This window comes from Scyliorhinus torazame, chromosome 16 (genome assembly GCF_047496885.1).
Source record: "Scyliorhinus torazame isolate Kashiwa2021f chromosome 16, sScyTor2.1, whole genome shotgun sequence".
Classification (NCBI taxonomy): Eukaryota; Metazoa; Chordata; class Chondrichthyes; order Carcharhiniformes; family Scyliorhinidae; genus Scyliorhinus; species Scyliorhinus torazame.
In genome coordinates, this window is record NC_092722.1 from 134,478,669 (window position 1) to 134,496,469 (window position 17,801).

General features: G+C 49.5%; 1 protein-coding gene across 1 annotated transcript in view; it reads left to right on the forward strand.

Moving 5' to 3' along the window:
* Positions 1-17,801, forward strand: part of dntt (deoxynucleotidyltransferase, terminal) — a 488,317-nt gene that overhangs the window by 348,191 nt on the left and 122,325 nt on the right. The window contains exons 16-17 of the mRNA XM_072477618.1: positions 9,619-9,721; positions 15,904-16,203. Of these exons, the coding sequence (XP_072333719.1) occupies positions 9,619-9,721; positions 15,904-16,203 (403 nt within the window). The remainder of the gene's footprint in view (positions 1-9,618; positions 9,722-15,903; positions 16,204-17,801) is intronic.

A 17,801-nucleotide genomic window follows, 5' to 3' on the forward strand; every position in this document is an offset into this window, starting at 1 on the left:
AAGAAGGCGTACGGTGTGTTAGCTTTTATTGGTAGAGGGATTGAGTTTTGGAGCCATGCGGTCATGTTGCAGCTGTACAAAACTCTGGTGCGGCCGCATTTGGAGTATGGCGTGCAATTCTGGTCGCCGCATTATAGGAAGGATGTGGAAGCATTGGAAAGGGTGCAGAGGAGATTTACCAGAATGTTGCCTGATATGGAGGAAAGACTGAGGGACTTGAGGCTATTTTCGGTAGAGAGAAGAAGGTTAAGAGGTGACTTAATTGAGGCATACAAGATGATCAGAGGATTGGATAGGGTGGACAGTGAGAGCCTTTTTCCTCAGATGGTGATGTCTAGCATGAGGGGTCATAGTTTTAAATTGAGGGGAGATAGATACAAGACAGATGTCATAGGTAGGTTCTTTACTCAGAGAGTAGTAAGGGCGTGGAATGCCCTGCCTGCAACAGTAGTGGACTCACCAACACTAAGGGCATTCAATTGGTCATTGGATAGACATATGGACGATAAGGGAATAGTGTAGATGGGCTTTAGAATGGTTTCACAGGTCGGCACAACATCGAGGGCCGAAGGGCCTGTACTGCGCTGTAATGTTCTATGTTCTAAGTTCTGTCAATACCAACTTTGGACCATGGGGAGGACACCAGTTCATGCGGCTGTAGAGTCTCTTTGGGCTGAGCTGGCTGGAACCTTTGACACATTGGGCAATTGAGGACCGTGTTGGCGATATCCTGACTGATGCCTGGCCAATATATTGCCTCTCGGGCTCCACGGCGACACTTTTCGACCCCCAGGTGACCCTCGTGGATTTGGCTGAGGACCAGCTCTCGCATGCTCTGTGGGATTACAATCCTGTCCAGCTTCATTAATATGCCGTCCACTACCGCTAGATCGTCGTTTATATTACAAAACTGGGGCCCCTTTTGACAACCATCCGTGAGATGTCGCATTACCCGCTGGAGTAAAGGATCCCTGGCCGTCTCCTGATGAATTTACACGACCCGTTCATCAGTGGCCGGAAAGTTGGATGCACAAAACTTCACCTGAGCGCCTATCTGACAGACAAAGTCCGACTGCTCACATGGCGTGGTGATGGATCTAGAGAGTGCGTCAGCCACAATGAGCTCTTTGCCCGGGGTGTAGACCAGGTCAAAATCGTAGCGGGGGAGTTTGAGGAGGATACGTTGTAGCCGTGGCGTCATATCATTGAGGTCTTTTTGGATGATGTGAACCAATGGCCTGTGGTCTGTCTCGACCGTGAATTTGGGGAGTCCATACACGTAATCATAGAATTTGTCAATCCCTATGAGGAGGCCCAGGCATTCTTTTTCAATCTGAGCTTATCGTTGCTCAGTAGGCGTCATGGCTCTAGAGGCATATGTGACTGGGGCCCAGGAGGAGGATTCGTCCCGCTGGAGGAGTACTGCCCCAATGCCAGCCTGGCTCGCCTCGGTGGAGATCTTTGTCTCCTTCACGGAGTCGAAAAATGCCAGTACCGGGGCCTTGGTGAGTTTCGCCCTGAGCTCACGCCGCTCTTGCTCATGAGCGGGGAGCCACTGGAAGTCTGTAGTTTTTTTGACAAGATTGCGGAGAGCTGTGGTGTGTGATGCAAGGTTGGGGATAAACTTCCCAAGGCAATTGACCATCCCTAGGAAGCGGAGGACCGCCTTCTTGTCCTCCGGGGTCTTCATGGTGTTGATCGCCGATACCTTGTCTGCATCTGGCTGCACACCGAACTGCGAAATATGGTCGCCAAGGAACTTTACTTCTCCCTGACCGAACGAGCATTTGGCTCTATTGAGTCGGAGGCCATGCTCGTGGTGTGGAACACTCGCTTGAGACGATCGATGGGCTCCTGAGGAGTTCTGGACCAGATAATAATATCATTGATGTACACTCGCACCCCCTCGATGCCCTCCATCATTTGCTCCATTATGCGGTGGAACACTTCCGAGGTGGAGATGATGCCAAAGGGCATCCGGTTGTAACTGTAGCGACCAAACGGGGTGTTAAATGTACACAACTTTCGACTGGACGCGTCCAGCTGTATTTGCCAAAACCCCTTGGAGGCATCCAGCTTCGGGAAAAGTTTGGCGTGAGCCATTTCGCTGGCGAGCTCTTCTCGTTTAGGTATAGGGTAGTGTTCCCTCATGATGTTACTGTTCAAATCTTTGGGGTCGATGCAAATGCGAAGTTCCCCTGACGGTTTTTTGACACAGACCATGGAACTAACCCAGTCCGTGGGTTCAGTGACCTTAGAAATGACGCCCTGGTCCTGGAGGTCTTGCAGCTGCTGCTTGAGGTGGTCCTTGAGGGGTGCCGGCACCCGACGCGGTGCATGAACCACGGGTGTGGCATTCGGCTTCAGCAGTATCTTGTATCGGTAAGGTAGTGTACCCATACCTTCGAAGACACTGTGGTATTGTGCTACAATGTCATCTAATTGGGCTTGGAAGTTGACATCTGGCGAGACCGTTGCCTCTGCGGACGACATGGTGTGAACCCGCTGCACAAGATTCAGGATTCTGCAGGCCCGAGCACCGAGCAGAGAAGCTCTGTTGGTTCCTACAATTTCAAAACACAGGGTTGCTTCTTAAAAACAATGCGATACTGCAAGCTGGCATGAGCCACTGGCAGCAATGGCATTGCCATTGTAGTTGAGGAGCTGGCAGGCCGGTGGAAGAATGCTTGGCTTGACGCGGATGTTGTCAAGGTCAGACTTTGAAATGAGGTTTGCTGAAGCGCCGGTGTCCAGCCTGAAGCGTATGTGAGCCTTGTTGATCATGAGGGTGGCACACCACTCGTCGTCCAGATAAATGCTCATCACTGGGAGTTGTTTCACCTTCTTCGCTGAAAGCATCATATGCTTGGTGATGGTGCTCATCCAGAATGCGGATGTGAGGCCCTCGGTGTCAAAATCTGCAAACATGTCGGAGTCGGAGTCTGTAACGGGTTGCTGTACTGACCGGACGTTCCTGTGCTGCGACTGGGATCGCTTGTATTGGGCAGTTGAGCAGATCTGCACAGGGCTGCGTAGTGGCCAAGCTTGCCACACTGGAGACAGCGTCGAGATTTCGTGGGACATTGCCGCTTTAAATGGGTGGAGCCACAGTTGTTGCACGTCATGGCGCCGACGTCAGGACGCTCCGTGCGCCACCGTGCATGCGCGGTGCGGTCAAATGATGTGCTCACCTGCGCAGTTCGGTCGTCGGCCTCGCCGTCCCCTTGGTCGCATGTGCAGGAGCCCGGAAAAAGCGCGCGGAATGGCTGCCCTCACCCAGACTCAGGCCCTGGAGCTGTTTTACGGCCTGCACACGCTCCGCATCGTGGGGGCCTTGCCGCTCTGTTTCTTCTGCCTTGATATGGGAGTACCGGTTGTTAGCCTGCTCGTGGAGGACGCAGGTTTCGATGGCGATGGTAAGGGTGAGCTGCTTAACTTTAAGGAGCTGCTGGCGAAGGGGATCGGAGTGGACCCCGAAAACGATCTGGTCGCGGATCATGGAGTCGGAAGTGGAGCCGTAGTTGCAGGACTGCACGAGGATACGGAGATGGGTTAAGAAGGACTGGAAAGGTTCATCCTCACCCTGCAGCCTCTGCTGGAACACATAGCGTTCAAAGCTCTTGTTGACTTCGATGTCACAGTGGCTGTCGAACTTCAGCAGGACTGTTTTAAACTTTGTCTTGTCCTCGCCTTCAGCAAAGGTGAGGGAGTTGAAGATGTGGATAGCGTGGTCCCCGGCTGTAGAGAGGAAGAGAGCGATCTTCCTGGCATCCGATGCGGTTTCGAGGTCGGTGGCGTCAAGATACAGCTGGAACTTCTGCTTGAAAATCTTCCAGTTAGCACCGAGGTTGCCGGCGATGCGGAGCTGCGGGGAAGGGCGGACACTGACCACGTTACCGGATGGCTGATCGCTGGTCAAAGGCAGACTATCTCAAGGTAGGTCCGTCAAACTCGAGCATGACTCACTGGTACCATGATGTGTTGGGTATGTCGGGTCTGCGAGGACTGCGTTTACTGCAGCAGTGAGAGACAGGCTTCCAACACTTGAAGAAATGCAACTCGATTTTATTGAACTCTTAACTATCATACATACTTTAACTGTGGGTTGACACTATGCTGACTTGACTGGAGACCTGAGGCTAACCTGACCAGACTATCTTACTACCACATGGTGGATGTTCTAGTTGCTGCTCACAGGCTCTGACTGTCTCTGAGGCTGGATCCCAAGAGAGCGGGAAAACTAGTGCCCTCTGGCTTTATAGTTGTTGTGTCCTGTCTGGTGATTGGCTGCTGTGTTCTGTGTGTTCACTGGTCATCCTGTGTGTCAATCACTGCCTGTCTGTGCACCATCATATACCTGTGTGTATATTATGACATTAGTTAAACACTATTTTCCCTTAACAACGCCTTTCTGGCTTTCCTTAATTAACCCGGATTTGCCCAATTAACGATTAACAGAAGCACTGTCCCTCTCAGTATTATGTGCACCCTGGTATTCCTCTCTACCATTACTCCTGGTTGCTGTACCTCTGCCAAGTCAGTTTGAATGTCCCCAAAACACGAGCAAATCACCTTGCAGGGAAATTGGTCATGGCTCCATTTAGATGCAACCCGTCCAGTCCAGTCCAGCCTACCACCCCCAGAACATAGCCTAATGTTTCAGGAATCTAACACCCCCTGTTCTGCACCATCTTTCCAGCCACACATTCATTTTCTCCATTCTATTTATTAGAAACTGCACATCTCAATGCTCAAGGGCAATGCAGGTCCTCAGCAGCACTATGTCTCGGAGCCACTGTGAGAGGTCAGTAAGTGCTCTGGGCACACATTCCTGCCATGTTCAGGAGCAGTATTTGCCCTGAGAATCCGCAGCTGCAGTTTCTGTTGGAGATTGAATACCCAGAGATTGGTATTGAGGGCTGGGGGTAGCACACATCTTGCCACAGTGAATCAGATAATTGAAACGTCTCCTCTCTTGGATCCAGTTTCTGTGGACCACACATATTCTGCTGACTGTATCAGTGTCCACTATCCTGGACTGCTTGGCTTGGGTGGGTGACCTTTTATCACTCTCCGGGAAAAGGATCTCCCTCTCCTCCCTGCTAGCTCCAAGGAAGATCTCCAGGCCTGGTTTGACAAATTGACAGGCCCTGCCTTAGTATTCAAGTCCTCTGCCACATTCCTGAGGCATCTTTCGACTGACAGGTAATGCAATGAAACAGAATCTGCAGTAATGTCTGCTGCTGTAAGTTTAAACGGGCACACATTTGCAGTCCTGCCTCCATTTCTCACGTCACCACCTCCTCCCCGCCCCCCACTGCATCCTCCCCAGTTGCCACTAATTGGCCAATGAACCCATCTGAGAACCAATTATCAGTCTGACTCCTTGAAAAGCAGGGGCTATGACTGCTCCCCTTCAGGGTTAGAAACATGCCTGATGTCTGATATGCAGCCTAGAAGGAAAATCATGCCCGCGATGTATGCCAGCAGCTACAGGTCAAGGAGCAAAGGGAACCACTTATTAACCAACAGCTACCAGAAAAGCACTGAGGGATAAATGAGTGATAACTATGAGAACCTGTTACTCTGAATTGTTTGAAATAGACTTTAATTGTCTTTAATTTTTTAAGTAGGGGACAGAGATGTCATAGTTAACGTGAAAGCTCATTTTCCATGCCTCTGGTATTCTAAATAACCTTTTTAAGACAAGTGACCGTTACTTCACTGGAGAGAATTGCAACAGTTTGTGCAATGTTGTGAGTCATGTTTCCAGCTCCTCGATCAAATAGCAAAGCAGAGACTGCTGTTAAAATTACAGATGCAGCCCTGGAAAAACACGTGAATTGGGCACATTACCTCACTCTTCATTACTAGCAAGAAATGCAAAACCTTCATTGAAATGCAAAAATCTCTATGATGTGAAACTGAACTGTATTAGCCATATTAATACTGTGGTTACCAGGGCAGCTCAAAGGCTAGGAATCCTACAGCGAGTAACTCACCTCCTGACCCCCCAAAGCATGTCCACCGTCTATTCAAGGCACAAGTCAGGCGCGTAATGGAATACTCTCCACTTACCTGGATGAGTGCAGCTCCAACAACACTAAAGAAGCTTGACACCATCCAGGACAAAGCAGGCCGCTTGATTGTTCCCCCTTCCACAAAATTTCAACCCTCCACCACCGATGAACACTGGCAGCCATGTCTACCATCGACAAGATCACTGCATGAACTCGCCAAGATTCTTAGGCAGCACACCTTCCAAACCCATGACCACTACCATCTAGAATGACAAGAGCTGTAGATACCTGGGAACCCCACCACCTGGAGGTTCCCCTCCAAGTTTCCTGACTTGGAAATATATCGTCGTTCCTTCACTGTCGCTGGGGCCACATACTGGAACGTCATTCCTAACAGTACAGTGGGTGTACTTACACCTCAAAGACTGCAGCGATTCAGAAGGCAACCCACCACCACCTTCTGAAGGGCAACTAGGAATAGGCAATAATTGTTGGCCTTACCAGTGACGCCCACATCCGTAGGTGAATTTAAGAAAAAGCAAACTTTTATTTATAAAGATGGTTGGACATTGTGCTCGCTTTGATCTCTGACATACAATTAATATTCCAATTGAATCTGATTGAGCTGTTTTCCTAATCAGTTGACGACGATCAAAATCATTTACTAAAAATTCAATTTATACCACAAAAGAGATTCTAGCCACTGCAGCAAGGTGGAAGTCGGAGTATGCGAGGTAAATAGCATTGATGCATTTAGGGGGAAGTCAGTTTAACACATGAGGGGCTGAGAAGAATAGAAGAACATATTAATGGGGATGAAGAGGTTCGAGAGGAAGCTGGCGTGGAGCCTAGGTGCCAACCTAGGCCTGTTGGGCTGAATGGCCTGTTTAACACTTTGGAATTTTTAGTTTAATGAATGCATTTATCAATTACAAAAAATAAGAGTCCAAAATAATAAAGACAGTTACTTCCAGTGATATGCGTTCAACAGAAAGTCTAAGTAAAGTAATTTTATTTCAAAATCTTGGAAAAATAGAGAAACAGTTGACTATGATATTATTCATTTTGTTTCTCTCTCGATGATGCTTTTTTATCAGTACCAGGTAGTACGAAATAGAAGTCTGCAGTGGTCTATTATATAATGATTTCAGTGTTGTGACATCAGTAGAAGCAGGTAGTAGAGCTTATTAATCTTCAGTGAGCGAGATTCTGTGATCCTGAGGCTAAGTGTTGTCGCTGTAGTAAACGCCGTCGCATTTCATGACGGCGTCAACATGCCGTCAGAAGCAGCGATTCTGACTCCTACAGGGGACCAGCATGACACTGGAGTGACCCACGTCGCTCCATCTGCCGATACCGGCCTCAAATGGGTACGTTCTGCGCATGCGCAGTGGGGCCAGCGCCAATGTGCGCATGCGCAGTGGCTCCTTTCTCCGCGCTGGCCCCAACGCAACATGGCATAGTGCTACAGGGGCCGGCGCGGGGCAAAAGAGGCCTCCAGCCCGAGAGGTCCCGATCGTGGGCCAAGCACAGCGGAGGCCCCCACCTTCCCCCCTGGGGTCGGACCCCCCTCCCCTTCCCACTAGGCCCCAGATGCATGCACGCCGAGGTCCCGCCGGTAAGACCACACGTGGACGGCACCAACGGGACTCGGATTTTTTGTGCGGCCGCTCAGCCCATCCCGGGCGGAGAATCGCCGGGGGGGGGGGGCCGTGTAAAGTGGCCCCCGACCGGCGCTGCGCCGAACGCGGCGGTGCCAATGGCACCGATTCGGCGGATCGGTGTCGGGCGGCATCATGCGATTCGCGCCCGGCCCGGCGAGGGCTGAGAGAATCCCAGCCAGTGTATTTTGCTGTGGCTGATGCTTTAAGAGATAACAGAATTAGATTCATTTCAGGTAATATTACGCCTTTCATATCAATTGTAATGTCTAGATTGAATTCAGATTGTGTGAAAGGTAGAATCTTACCTTTTAGTTATAATATATTAGTGAGTTTAAATCCAGTAGAAAATAAGGGCGGATGTGGGGATGTTCGCTGTTGCCCATTCGGTGCCCATATGCAGTAAGACCTGGACAACATTTAGGCTTTGTTGTGTTATGTACTCTGGGATAACACATCTGCAACTCGATGCAGCTTTAACCAAAAGATACTCCAGACTTTGAAGTAAGTTCAATGTGATTTATTGAACCATTAGCACAGTTCTCTATGAGTTCGACTATCCTGCTAATCTTGCTATAGTAACTCAGTCTAACTAACGAGTCTGCTCTAAGCCACGTGGTGGGTGTGATGCTTCTGATCTGCCCCTGTCCTACTCTCTAAGTGTCGCCTGTGGAAAGAGACAGAGCATGTGTGCTCTGTCCTTTTATATGGGTTGTGTAATGCCCCCTTGTGGTAGTGTCACCTCTGGGTGTCTTGACTGCCCATTGGTCGTGTCCTATTCTATGTGTTCATTAGCTATATGGCTGCATGTCATGACGTCTCTGGTGCTCCCTCTAGTATTTACTTAGTCGTAGTGTATTTACATTAACCCCTTGTGTATTTCCAGTGATGCATATCACCACAGGCTTGGGTTGGTAAGTGACAAGTGCTATTTGCAACACACAAGAGCCTGGCAATGGCCATCAGAAAAGGGCAACTGCATGAGGCTCAGTTCCTGTTAAGGTTGAGGTACCTTGGGGCCTTTCACCTTGCCCTGCCTCATAATAAATTCGTAGCCATGGTTCATGGTTCAGTCACTCTTGAATAATCCAGGATATTACCTGGAGCAGAAGAAGAATATAGAATGATTTCATCATGCATTCATTGGGTGGAAATTCCAACCAAGCGGCAAGACACTTATGCTAGTTCTGAGCAGGAAAGCCCACTGCTATATTTTCTCCCATCAGGCAGTTAAATGGGTAGCGGCAGGCCTCCCTCCAGTTTGAGGACCCTGAAAGATGCCTGTGAAGAGCTGCTGGCCAATCAGAGGCAGGCAGCTCTTACATGTGGCTTGCCGCAGAGGAGTCCAAGGCTTCTCCTGCTGGAACAACACTCCCTCCCCTCCCAGCCTCCAACCAAGTCACAGGATCTTGGCATGACCCACAGGAGAAAGGTAAGTGCTTTGGGCAGGGGGTCTTGTGGGGTGGGGTCATAGGGAGGTGAGTTATATGAGCATTGGCAACAAGGGCAGGAGGTGGTTGCTGTCAGTGACCACACCCCCCCATGTCGATGCTATGTGCAGTCTCGGCCGCGTGTTCCCTCTTCAGGCCCCTTGTACAACGCGAGTCGTGTTGAATAGCCATGTGTTTCTTTGCACTGCGAGCGCCAGAAACCATGCGGCTAAATGGGGACCTTGTTCCCTTTTGGGAGAATCACGCCCTTTGGATATTTAAGTAACTTTAATTTCATCTGGGTTGTGACTCCGGGTCAGGTGGGGCTGGAATTGGCCACGCACTAGCCCAGGGTGTTGTGACACCGCCAAATTCTTAGGCCCACCCGCCTCCTTCCTCGCATCCTGTGGGGGCAGAGCTTTGTGCCCATTTCTGAAGATTATTTGTATAAGAATTATATAGCTGAATTACTCACAGCTCCTATCTTTGGTATTTTTGTTATTACAGAGGTAAAGAGATTGGCCATGATGTGGACTTTCTGATAAGCTGCCTCAAGGAAGGAAAGCATGAAAACCTTCTTCATAAAACAGTCAGCAAGCTGGACATTCAGGTAGATGTCTCCTATGAGAAGTTACCGGGTTGTCGCAATGAGCGTGCAAATTCACATAATCCTCCGCGCGCCATTTACTTTGTACTAATGGCAACAAGTAATGGAAAAGGAAGAACCACTTCAAGTTAAACATTTGCCAAAAATCAAATGTTTGTACATTAGATTCAAGTTGGAACAGCTTTATGAGGGGTATTGTTGTAAAGAATACGTAAAGATTTTGAGTTGAACACTGGAATCTAACTGAAACAGCCAAGTGGGTGGTGAGTTTGTCAATGATTCCGTCTTCTGGTCCAAGACAAGAAGCTTTAATAAGGATATGAGGAATCTACACCAAGTAAAAATATGAACCAAAAGGTTGGACAAAGAAACTGGGAGAGGCCAAAAACGAGCCACATGCAACTGGCCCATTCCCGTAGGCGAAATCGGGTACTTGCCTTCGTGTGGCGAGAAACCAATTATCACCACTAAATCTCCATTCCGCTCCCCCTCCCCTCAGTGATCCTCGATGTGCTTTGCCCTCCTAGCTCTACCACTACGTCTAGGTGTGTCCACAGGATGGACATCAGAAGTGGAGCCAGACGCCTGCTTGCCTCATCCCATGGCCTTCGATGCCCCTGGTGGACGTCACCTGGTGGCTCTGAGGCCGGAGGGCCCCGGCTCACTTGTCGGCGACACATGCACAGCCGTGCCGCCCTGTCCCGTATGCTGGCTGCGAGACGCAACCTCATCAGAGGGGTGGACCTCGGGGGTGTTGGTGGCCACTCTCACTACTCCATGTGATGGGTCCTGCTCATAGGGCCTTAGGACTGAGATGATGCAGGTTCGAGCCCCGGCTGCCCCTGCATCATCTGGCTTTGCCAGCCCTGTCGGTTCCCCATGATCTGAACAATCGTGTCGACATCTTCGGCGATGCTCCTCAGTGACTTGGACATGCTCTCAGCCCTGTCCATCTGAGAGAGGGATATGTCCCACAGAACCTCATCAAGGTCAACCTGGTACTGTGTGACATCCCCCAGCACGGCAGACATTCTGTTGAGACCCTCAGCGAAGCACAGCACCTTGGATACCTTCACGAATGGTGCCGATGTCGTGCACCAGGCTCTCCACTACGGTCACCAACCTAGCAGTTTTGGCCTCGGTGCCACACATTGACAGTGACATATCCTGCGCCCGTAGCCATGTGACTCTTCCAAGCGGCCATGGATTTCTGGAGTGATGCTGGTATCTCTTGTGGGAGAATGGTCATGTGGTCAGTGGGAGGGATAGGTCAGTCAGTAAGGCAATAACAACTCACATTTGGCAGGTCTCCAGGTGGAGCCTAGTGATTCCTCATCTCTGCGGCATCTGCCAGCCTTCGTGTTGATGACCGCTCTGTCCTCGGCCACACCGGTCACCTCCAGGGCCCGCGCCTCGAAGAAGGTGAGGATTCTTATGTCCAATGCGCCACCACCAGTCTGGGCCCTCTCCCGGTGATTGTGGGAGAACTTTTCCTCAGAAGACACAGAGAGGGCATCATTAGCCACATGCATGGTTCACAGTGGTGGGAGGGGGGTGTGAAGGAGGGGTTGGGGGAGTTAAAGGGGGGGTTGGAGGTAGAGTTGGGGGTGTTGAAGGGGGACGGGGAGTTGATGCTTCTGTGGGTGGGGGAGAGGTCTCGGGGGATGGGAGGGCGCTATGATGTCTACTCACTTGTGAAAAATGAAATGAAATGAAAATCGCTTATTGTCACAAGTAGGCTTCAAATGAAGTTACTGTGAAAAGCCCCTAGTCGCCACATTCCGGCGTCTGTTCGGGGAGGTTGTTACGGGAGGCTGTTATGGGCATTGTGCTGCCCAATGTAGGTCATTGACCTTCTTCCTGCACTGAAAGCCAGGCTCCTGTTCACATTCCTGACATTGACAGCCTCCGCCACCTCGCTCCAGGCAGTACTGGCTGCCTATGGCTAACCCTCCTGGACCCTCAGGGGAATAGGACATCTATCCTGGCCTCCACTGCGTCTAGCAGCCTCCCCAGGTCAGCAGCCCCGAATGTTGGGCTGGTCTCTTCAGTGCCATTGTTGCGAGCCGGCTGGGGTTGGCTGAGTAAGTGCTGCTCGACCTTGTTAGTGGGGGGCTGGCGAGCGTGGTGCCGGTGAATCAGCTGGCAAGTCTTCATTTGCGGCGAGAAGCCCATGAGGCCTTGTTAAGTAGATCAATAACGCTCACTGGGCCGAGCGGCAGGAAACCCGTGTCAATTCCCACTTGTTACAACACTTAGTAATCTTTCCGAAGAATGGTGCCCAAAGTTTTATTTACAAACGAGATATGTACACTTCCCGGTACACCCCTACCAGGTTCCTCTCTGCAGTGCCTTACTGGCTGACCTTATATGCACTGGGAAAGTGGGCTATCCCGCCCCGGGTGGGGCAGCTCGAACTCCGCAAGGAACACGGGATAAACAAGCATTCGGTAGGTCCCTTACGGGATATTACAGAAGCTTAGGTATTTTACCTCCCAGGAATCACATGGGTAGTTTTCCCTTGCAATTTACTGACACACAAGGAAACCAGTTCAGAACAGAATTTCTGATGGGTCAACCAAAGGTTTAGGGAATGTGACAAAGTTTCGGGCCTGTACAAACATAAGGAACATCATCATCAGCCTTGCACCAACCTTCTTGAGGTGCAGTAGAATTAGTAAACTATTTTTCATGAAAGAAATCTATGGATGGAATGTAATGCTCTCCCCTGGAAGGGCGCTTGGAGGTTGGGGATGGACTGTGTGATCAGGCTAGAATATGTGGGGTGGAGATGCCAATGCCTTGCCATCGCCCTCCGATTATGTCCAGAATGGGAAGGCTTTAGCTGGTCTTACTGGAAGGACATTATCCCACAGCCCCTGGTATTCAACCACCAGAAGGCGGGGTACTCATCATTCCTGGCTGTTGAGTTTGCCTGTGGCCTTCTGGGGAGAGTAATTCCTTGTTCTCTCAGGTACTTGTGCCCTTTCGAGGAACATGGCATCGGAAAGCAGGGAGCCTGCAGGACGCCACTTGCCCTTGCTGATGTTGCTCCTTGCGCCCCCCCCCCCCCCCCCCCCCCCCCCGATTCCCAGCCAATGCCCTCCTCCTTGTGGCTCCCATCCTGCCCACACTCATCTCTGCCTGGGGATCCACTGCTGATCATCTGTGTGGGCCCCAGTGCAATATTGGCAGTGGCTTCCGTTCCCCGTACTGCAGAGCTGACAGTCTTTGATTGGCCAGCAGTTCTCGGTGGCAGGACCTCTGCCGTACTGGGAGGCTTGATGCTGCCCAGCTAAGTGCCCGATTACCTCAGAATATAACCAAGCCTCTCATGGAATGGCAACACAGGATCCCACAGTTCTGCAATCCGTGGACAGGACCCACATCGCCACTACTAAATTCCACCCCATAAGTTGATCACTTGGTGACAGATTCTACATAATTTTGGCATGTTACTTCTCTAGATTCCAAACAACGGTGACTGCAATGAATGATTAATCCTAAACCAGTAATTGCGATGCAGGAAGCAAACCAACTTGGTGCGGCCTACTCATTCAATGATTTCTTTGTCCAATTCTAACTGTGCTGTTGAATGGCTGAATGCATCAATAGTTGCCAGTGATTTTAGAGCAGATTTGCATTGTCCTTTGTTCTTTGACCAGTTCAACACAGATGGCGTGGAAACATTTCCTGTGCGCCTAATGTGCTGGCAAACCTGGTGCGTGGGTGATTACTTTCAGCAATTTTTCATGCCATGAGCATGAGGGATGCCAATTAGTCCTGCAAATACAAAACCTCTCTTCTTCTGGCTGTTATAGACTCATAGAATCATAGAATTTACGGTGTAGAAGGAGGCCATTCGGCCCATCGAGTCTGCACTGGCCCTTGGAAAGAGCACCCCACCTTAGCCCATACAGCCACCCTATCCCTACACCCTATCCCCGTAACCACATCAACCTTTTTTGGACACTTAGGGCAATTTAGCATTGCCAATCCACCTAATCTGCACATCTTTGGACCATGGAAGGAAACCCACGCAGATACGGGGAGAACGTGCAGACTCAGCACAGACAGTGACCCAAGCCAGGAATCGAACCTGGGACCCTGGAGCTGTGAAGCAACTGTGCTACACACTGTGCTACCGTGCTGCCCACGTGCTGTTGGTGTCTATTGCAAAGGCAATATTTTGGTTTATTCTGATAAGGGATAAGGCACGACCGGAAGATCCTGACGGTGTGAACGGCCAGAAAATTCCAGCCATTAATTCTGTTTCTCTCTCCACAGATGTTGCCAGACCTGCTGAGTTTATCCAGCATTTTCTGTTTTTAACCAGGCGCCCACTGGCCTCTGGGGAAGAGAATTCCCCAGCCTCATGATGCTCAGATAAATAATTTCTCCTCATTTCTGTTTTAAATGGAAGACCCCTTATTTTTAGAGCAAGAACTTATAACTAGAATCCCCTAGTTCTAGTCTCTCCCACAAGGGGAAAATTCAGCATCTACCCTGTCAAGATCCCTCAGGATCTTATATATCTCAGAAAGATCATGGGCGGGATTCTCCACATCGGCGCGATGTCCGCCGACCGGCGCCAAAAACGGCACAAATCAGTCCGGCATCGCGCTGCCCCAAAGGTGCGGAATCCTCCGCACCTTGAGGGGCCGAGCCCTCACCTTGAGGGGCTAGGCCCGTGCCGGACTGATTTCCGCCCCACCAGCTGGCGGGAAAGGCCTTTGGTGCCCCGCCAACTGGTGCGAAACTGACTTTGCCGTGCGGCGCATGCGCGGGAGCATCAGCGGCCGCTCACTGCATCCCCGCGCATGCGCAGTGGAGGGGGTCTCTTCCGCCTCCGCCATAGTGGAGACCATGGCGAAGGCGGAAGGAAAAGAGTGCCCCTCACGGCACTGGCCCGCCCGCGGGTCGGTGGGCCCCGATCGCGGGCCAGGCCACCGTGGGGGCACCCCCCGGGGCCAGATCGCCCCACGCCCCCCCCAGGACCCTGGAGCCCGCCCGCGCCGTCTTGTACTGCCGGTAAGAGAGGTGGTTTGATTCGCGCCGGCGGGACAGGCATTCCAGCAGCGGGACTTCAGCCCATCGCGGGCCGGAGATTCGCCGGGGGGTGGCCCGCCAACCGGCGCGGCGTGATTCCCACCCCCGCCGAATATTTGGTGCCGGAGAATTCGGCAACCGGCGGGGGCGGGATTCACGCCAGCCCCCGGCGATTCTCCGACCCGGCGGGGGGTCGGAGAATCCCGCCCCACATCTCAATCTTCTAAACTCCAATACATATAGGCCTAACATGTCCAACCTTTCCTCACAGGATAATCCCCTCATCCAGGAGTCAGTCGAGTGAATCTTCTCCGAACTGCTTATCACACAATTATGTCCTTTCTTAAATAAGGAAACCTAAAAATGTGCACTGTTTTCTGGATGTGGTCTCACCAATGCCCTAATACGGTAGCAAAATTATGAGGAAAAACAAACTCTAACTGCAACTCCGCACTATTTCCCTATAATCAAGATATTCATATCTTGTATATCATTCAGAAACATCTATTGAAAAATAGTTTGTTTTTAATTTCCACCATACTATTCTCTCACAATTTTTCATGTTTAGTTATGTAATTAGTACAAACATATTACAATAACATTATGGAAATTGTCCCTTTTTACTTTTGTATCTGACCTGCAGAAATATAACTATTGTACTCTCTTTTTTGTTCAGCTGCCTTTTGCAGTCAGCTCAGAGTGTGACGATCCTCTGGAGGGCCTGGAAGCCAATGATAAATTAAAGGAAGCACAGGTTGACTTTTGCATCGTAACCTTGTCATAAGAAGTAACATCTTGAAAGGATTTAGCATTAGCAATTAGGGTGACTTGATACTGCAGCTCTGGCCTTCTCTGTGGAAGATGAGATATGTCACTTAGGATGCTTTTACAAAAACATTTCTTTTTTTAAAACTATTTTGTCAAATAACATGTGAGCTGTCACAAGTATGAAGGAAAAAATTGAGTTTCACTGGCTTGACAGATGCTATAAAATGTTGAACTAAAGGTCATGCACGGGTATAACTTTCTTGGTGTGTGCGATGCACTATTTTGTAAATTTGACAATTCTACGTTGGACAACGATGTTTGTGATTTTGGTCAATAATTCTTTCACAAATAATTTCCCCTTTTCTCAGGGTTTGCTTCTGCACTGTGATTTTGTGGAGGCCACATTGGAAAAAAGAAAACTGCCGAGCAAAAAATATGATGCCATGGATCATTTTCAAAAGTGCTTTCTAATCCTCAAATTAAACAAAGCACTTGTCAAGAACAGAGTCCTCAGTGCGCCCTCCGTGTCCGCAGTGAGGCCAACCAATAAGGAGGCAGAACCTGAAGTGAATACTAAGATTAAAGATTGGAAGGCTATCCGTGTGGATCTGGTTGTTGTGCCTGCTCAGCAGTTCGCCTATGCACTCTTAGGATGGACTGGATCAAGAGTGAGTGGACCTTTTTTCAAATTGTATTAAAAGCCTGTAAGTGGTGGAATAGATACCTCTCTCTCTCTTCGGAAATTGTCTTTAATGAATAGGACCCAAGCTTTCACACATCACAGCCAATAAATGCATTAATGGCTCATGAAATGTATCTTAAGTTTCTCAATGCCGTTTCCACCTTTCCAGCTCATCTGGTTCGAACTCCCAACACCAGAGTAAATTACATTTTCAGAGTGCCAGAACAATGACAAATTTACAAAAGTAGCAATCCCTTGTAAATCGGTATTTTCTGACAGCTAGATATGGATTGAAACTCCAGCGAAAATCCATTTAGGGCAGATAGTCACATCAAATAATTTGTTGCGAATAATTGCAATGCAGCCAGCCACAGCTGTCGAACTCCCAAGCTCCAGCATCAGCTGTGGATCAATTGGTAAACATAGGAACATAAGAAATGGGAGCACGGGTCGGCCATAAGGCTCGTCAAGCCTGCTCCACCATTCAGTCAGATCAGGACAGCTTTGAGGCTTCAAAACCACTTTGCTGCCTACTCCCTGTCGTGTTGGGTGTTCCGCTATACAGACGAACCAACACGGTTGTAGATGGTACAACTCTGTTTTCTTACTCTTCATAACAACATCTGTAAACTTATGACTGTGGTTCGTAATTTATCCGTTAACCTGTGGATTTAGTCCTAACACTATCTTAGAGAGGCACTCAGCACATGGTGTATGTCTGAGTGGCATGCTGTGATCTCTGTGCCCTGAGCTGTCTCCTGTTGGAATGAGCGGGAACTGTGGTGTTCCCCGTTTTATAGTGCATGTGCTCTCACTGGTGATTGGCTGTGATGTTGCGTGTGTGTTGATTGGTCAGTTGATCTGTCCATCAGTGTGTATGTGTGTTTGCACCATGATATGTTTATCTGAATATCATGACACTCCCCATATCCCTCGTTACCAAATAATCTGATTACCCAGCCTTAAATATATACAATGATGGAGCATCCAAAATCCACTGAGATAGGAGAATTCCAAAGATTCACAACCCATTGAGTGAAGCCTTTGAATCACAAAGATTCTGGGCTCCAATCCCACTTCAGGGCTTGAGCAGAAAAGGCCCAAAGCTGACACTCCAATGCAGTACTGAGCGAGCACTGGACTGTTGGAAGTGCCATCTTTTGGATGTGTCATCATACCCAAGCCCCATCTGCCTGCGTGGGTGGATCTCATGGCAAAAATTCAAAGGGGAATTATCTCTGGTGTCCTGGTCAATATTTATCCCCAATTAACATCACACAAACAGATTATCTAGTCATGATTAGATTGTTGTTTTTGGCAGCTTGATGATTGCAAATTGGCTTCCCATGTTTCCTGCATTATAGCAGTGACTACATCCCAAAATACTGCATTGGCCGTAAAGTGCTGTGAGATGTTCAGTGGTTGTGAAAGATGCTATATAAATGGAAGTGTTTCCTTCTCCCATTGGCACAAAATAAAATAAATCCCAAAGGTTCAATTGGCTGACACTTTAATGGCTGTGTTTGTTGCCAATGCTGTACATCGCATTTCTCCAGTTTTACTCCGTTAAGCAATTCCAGAGAA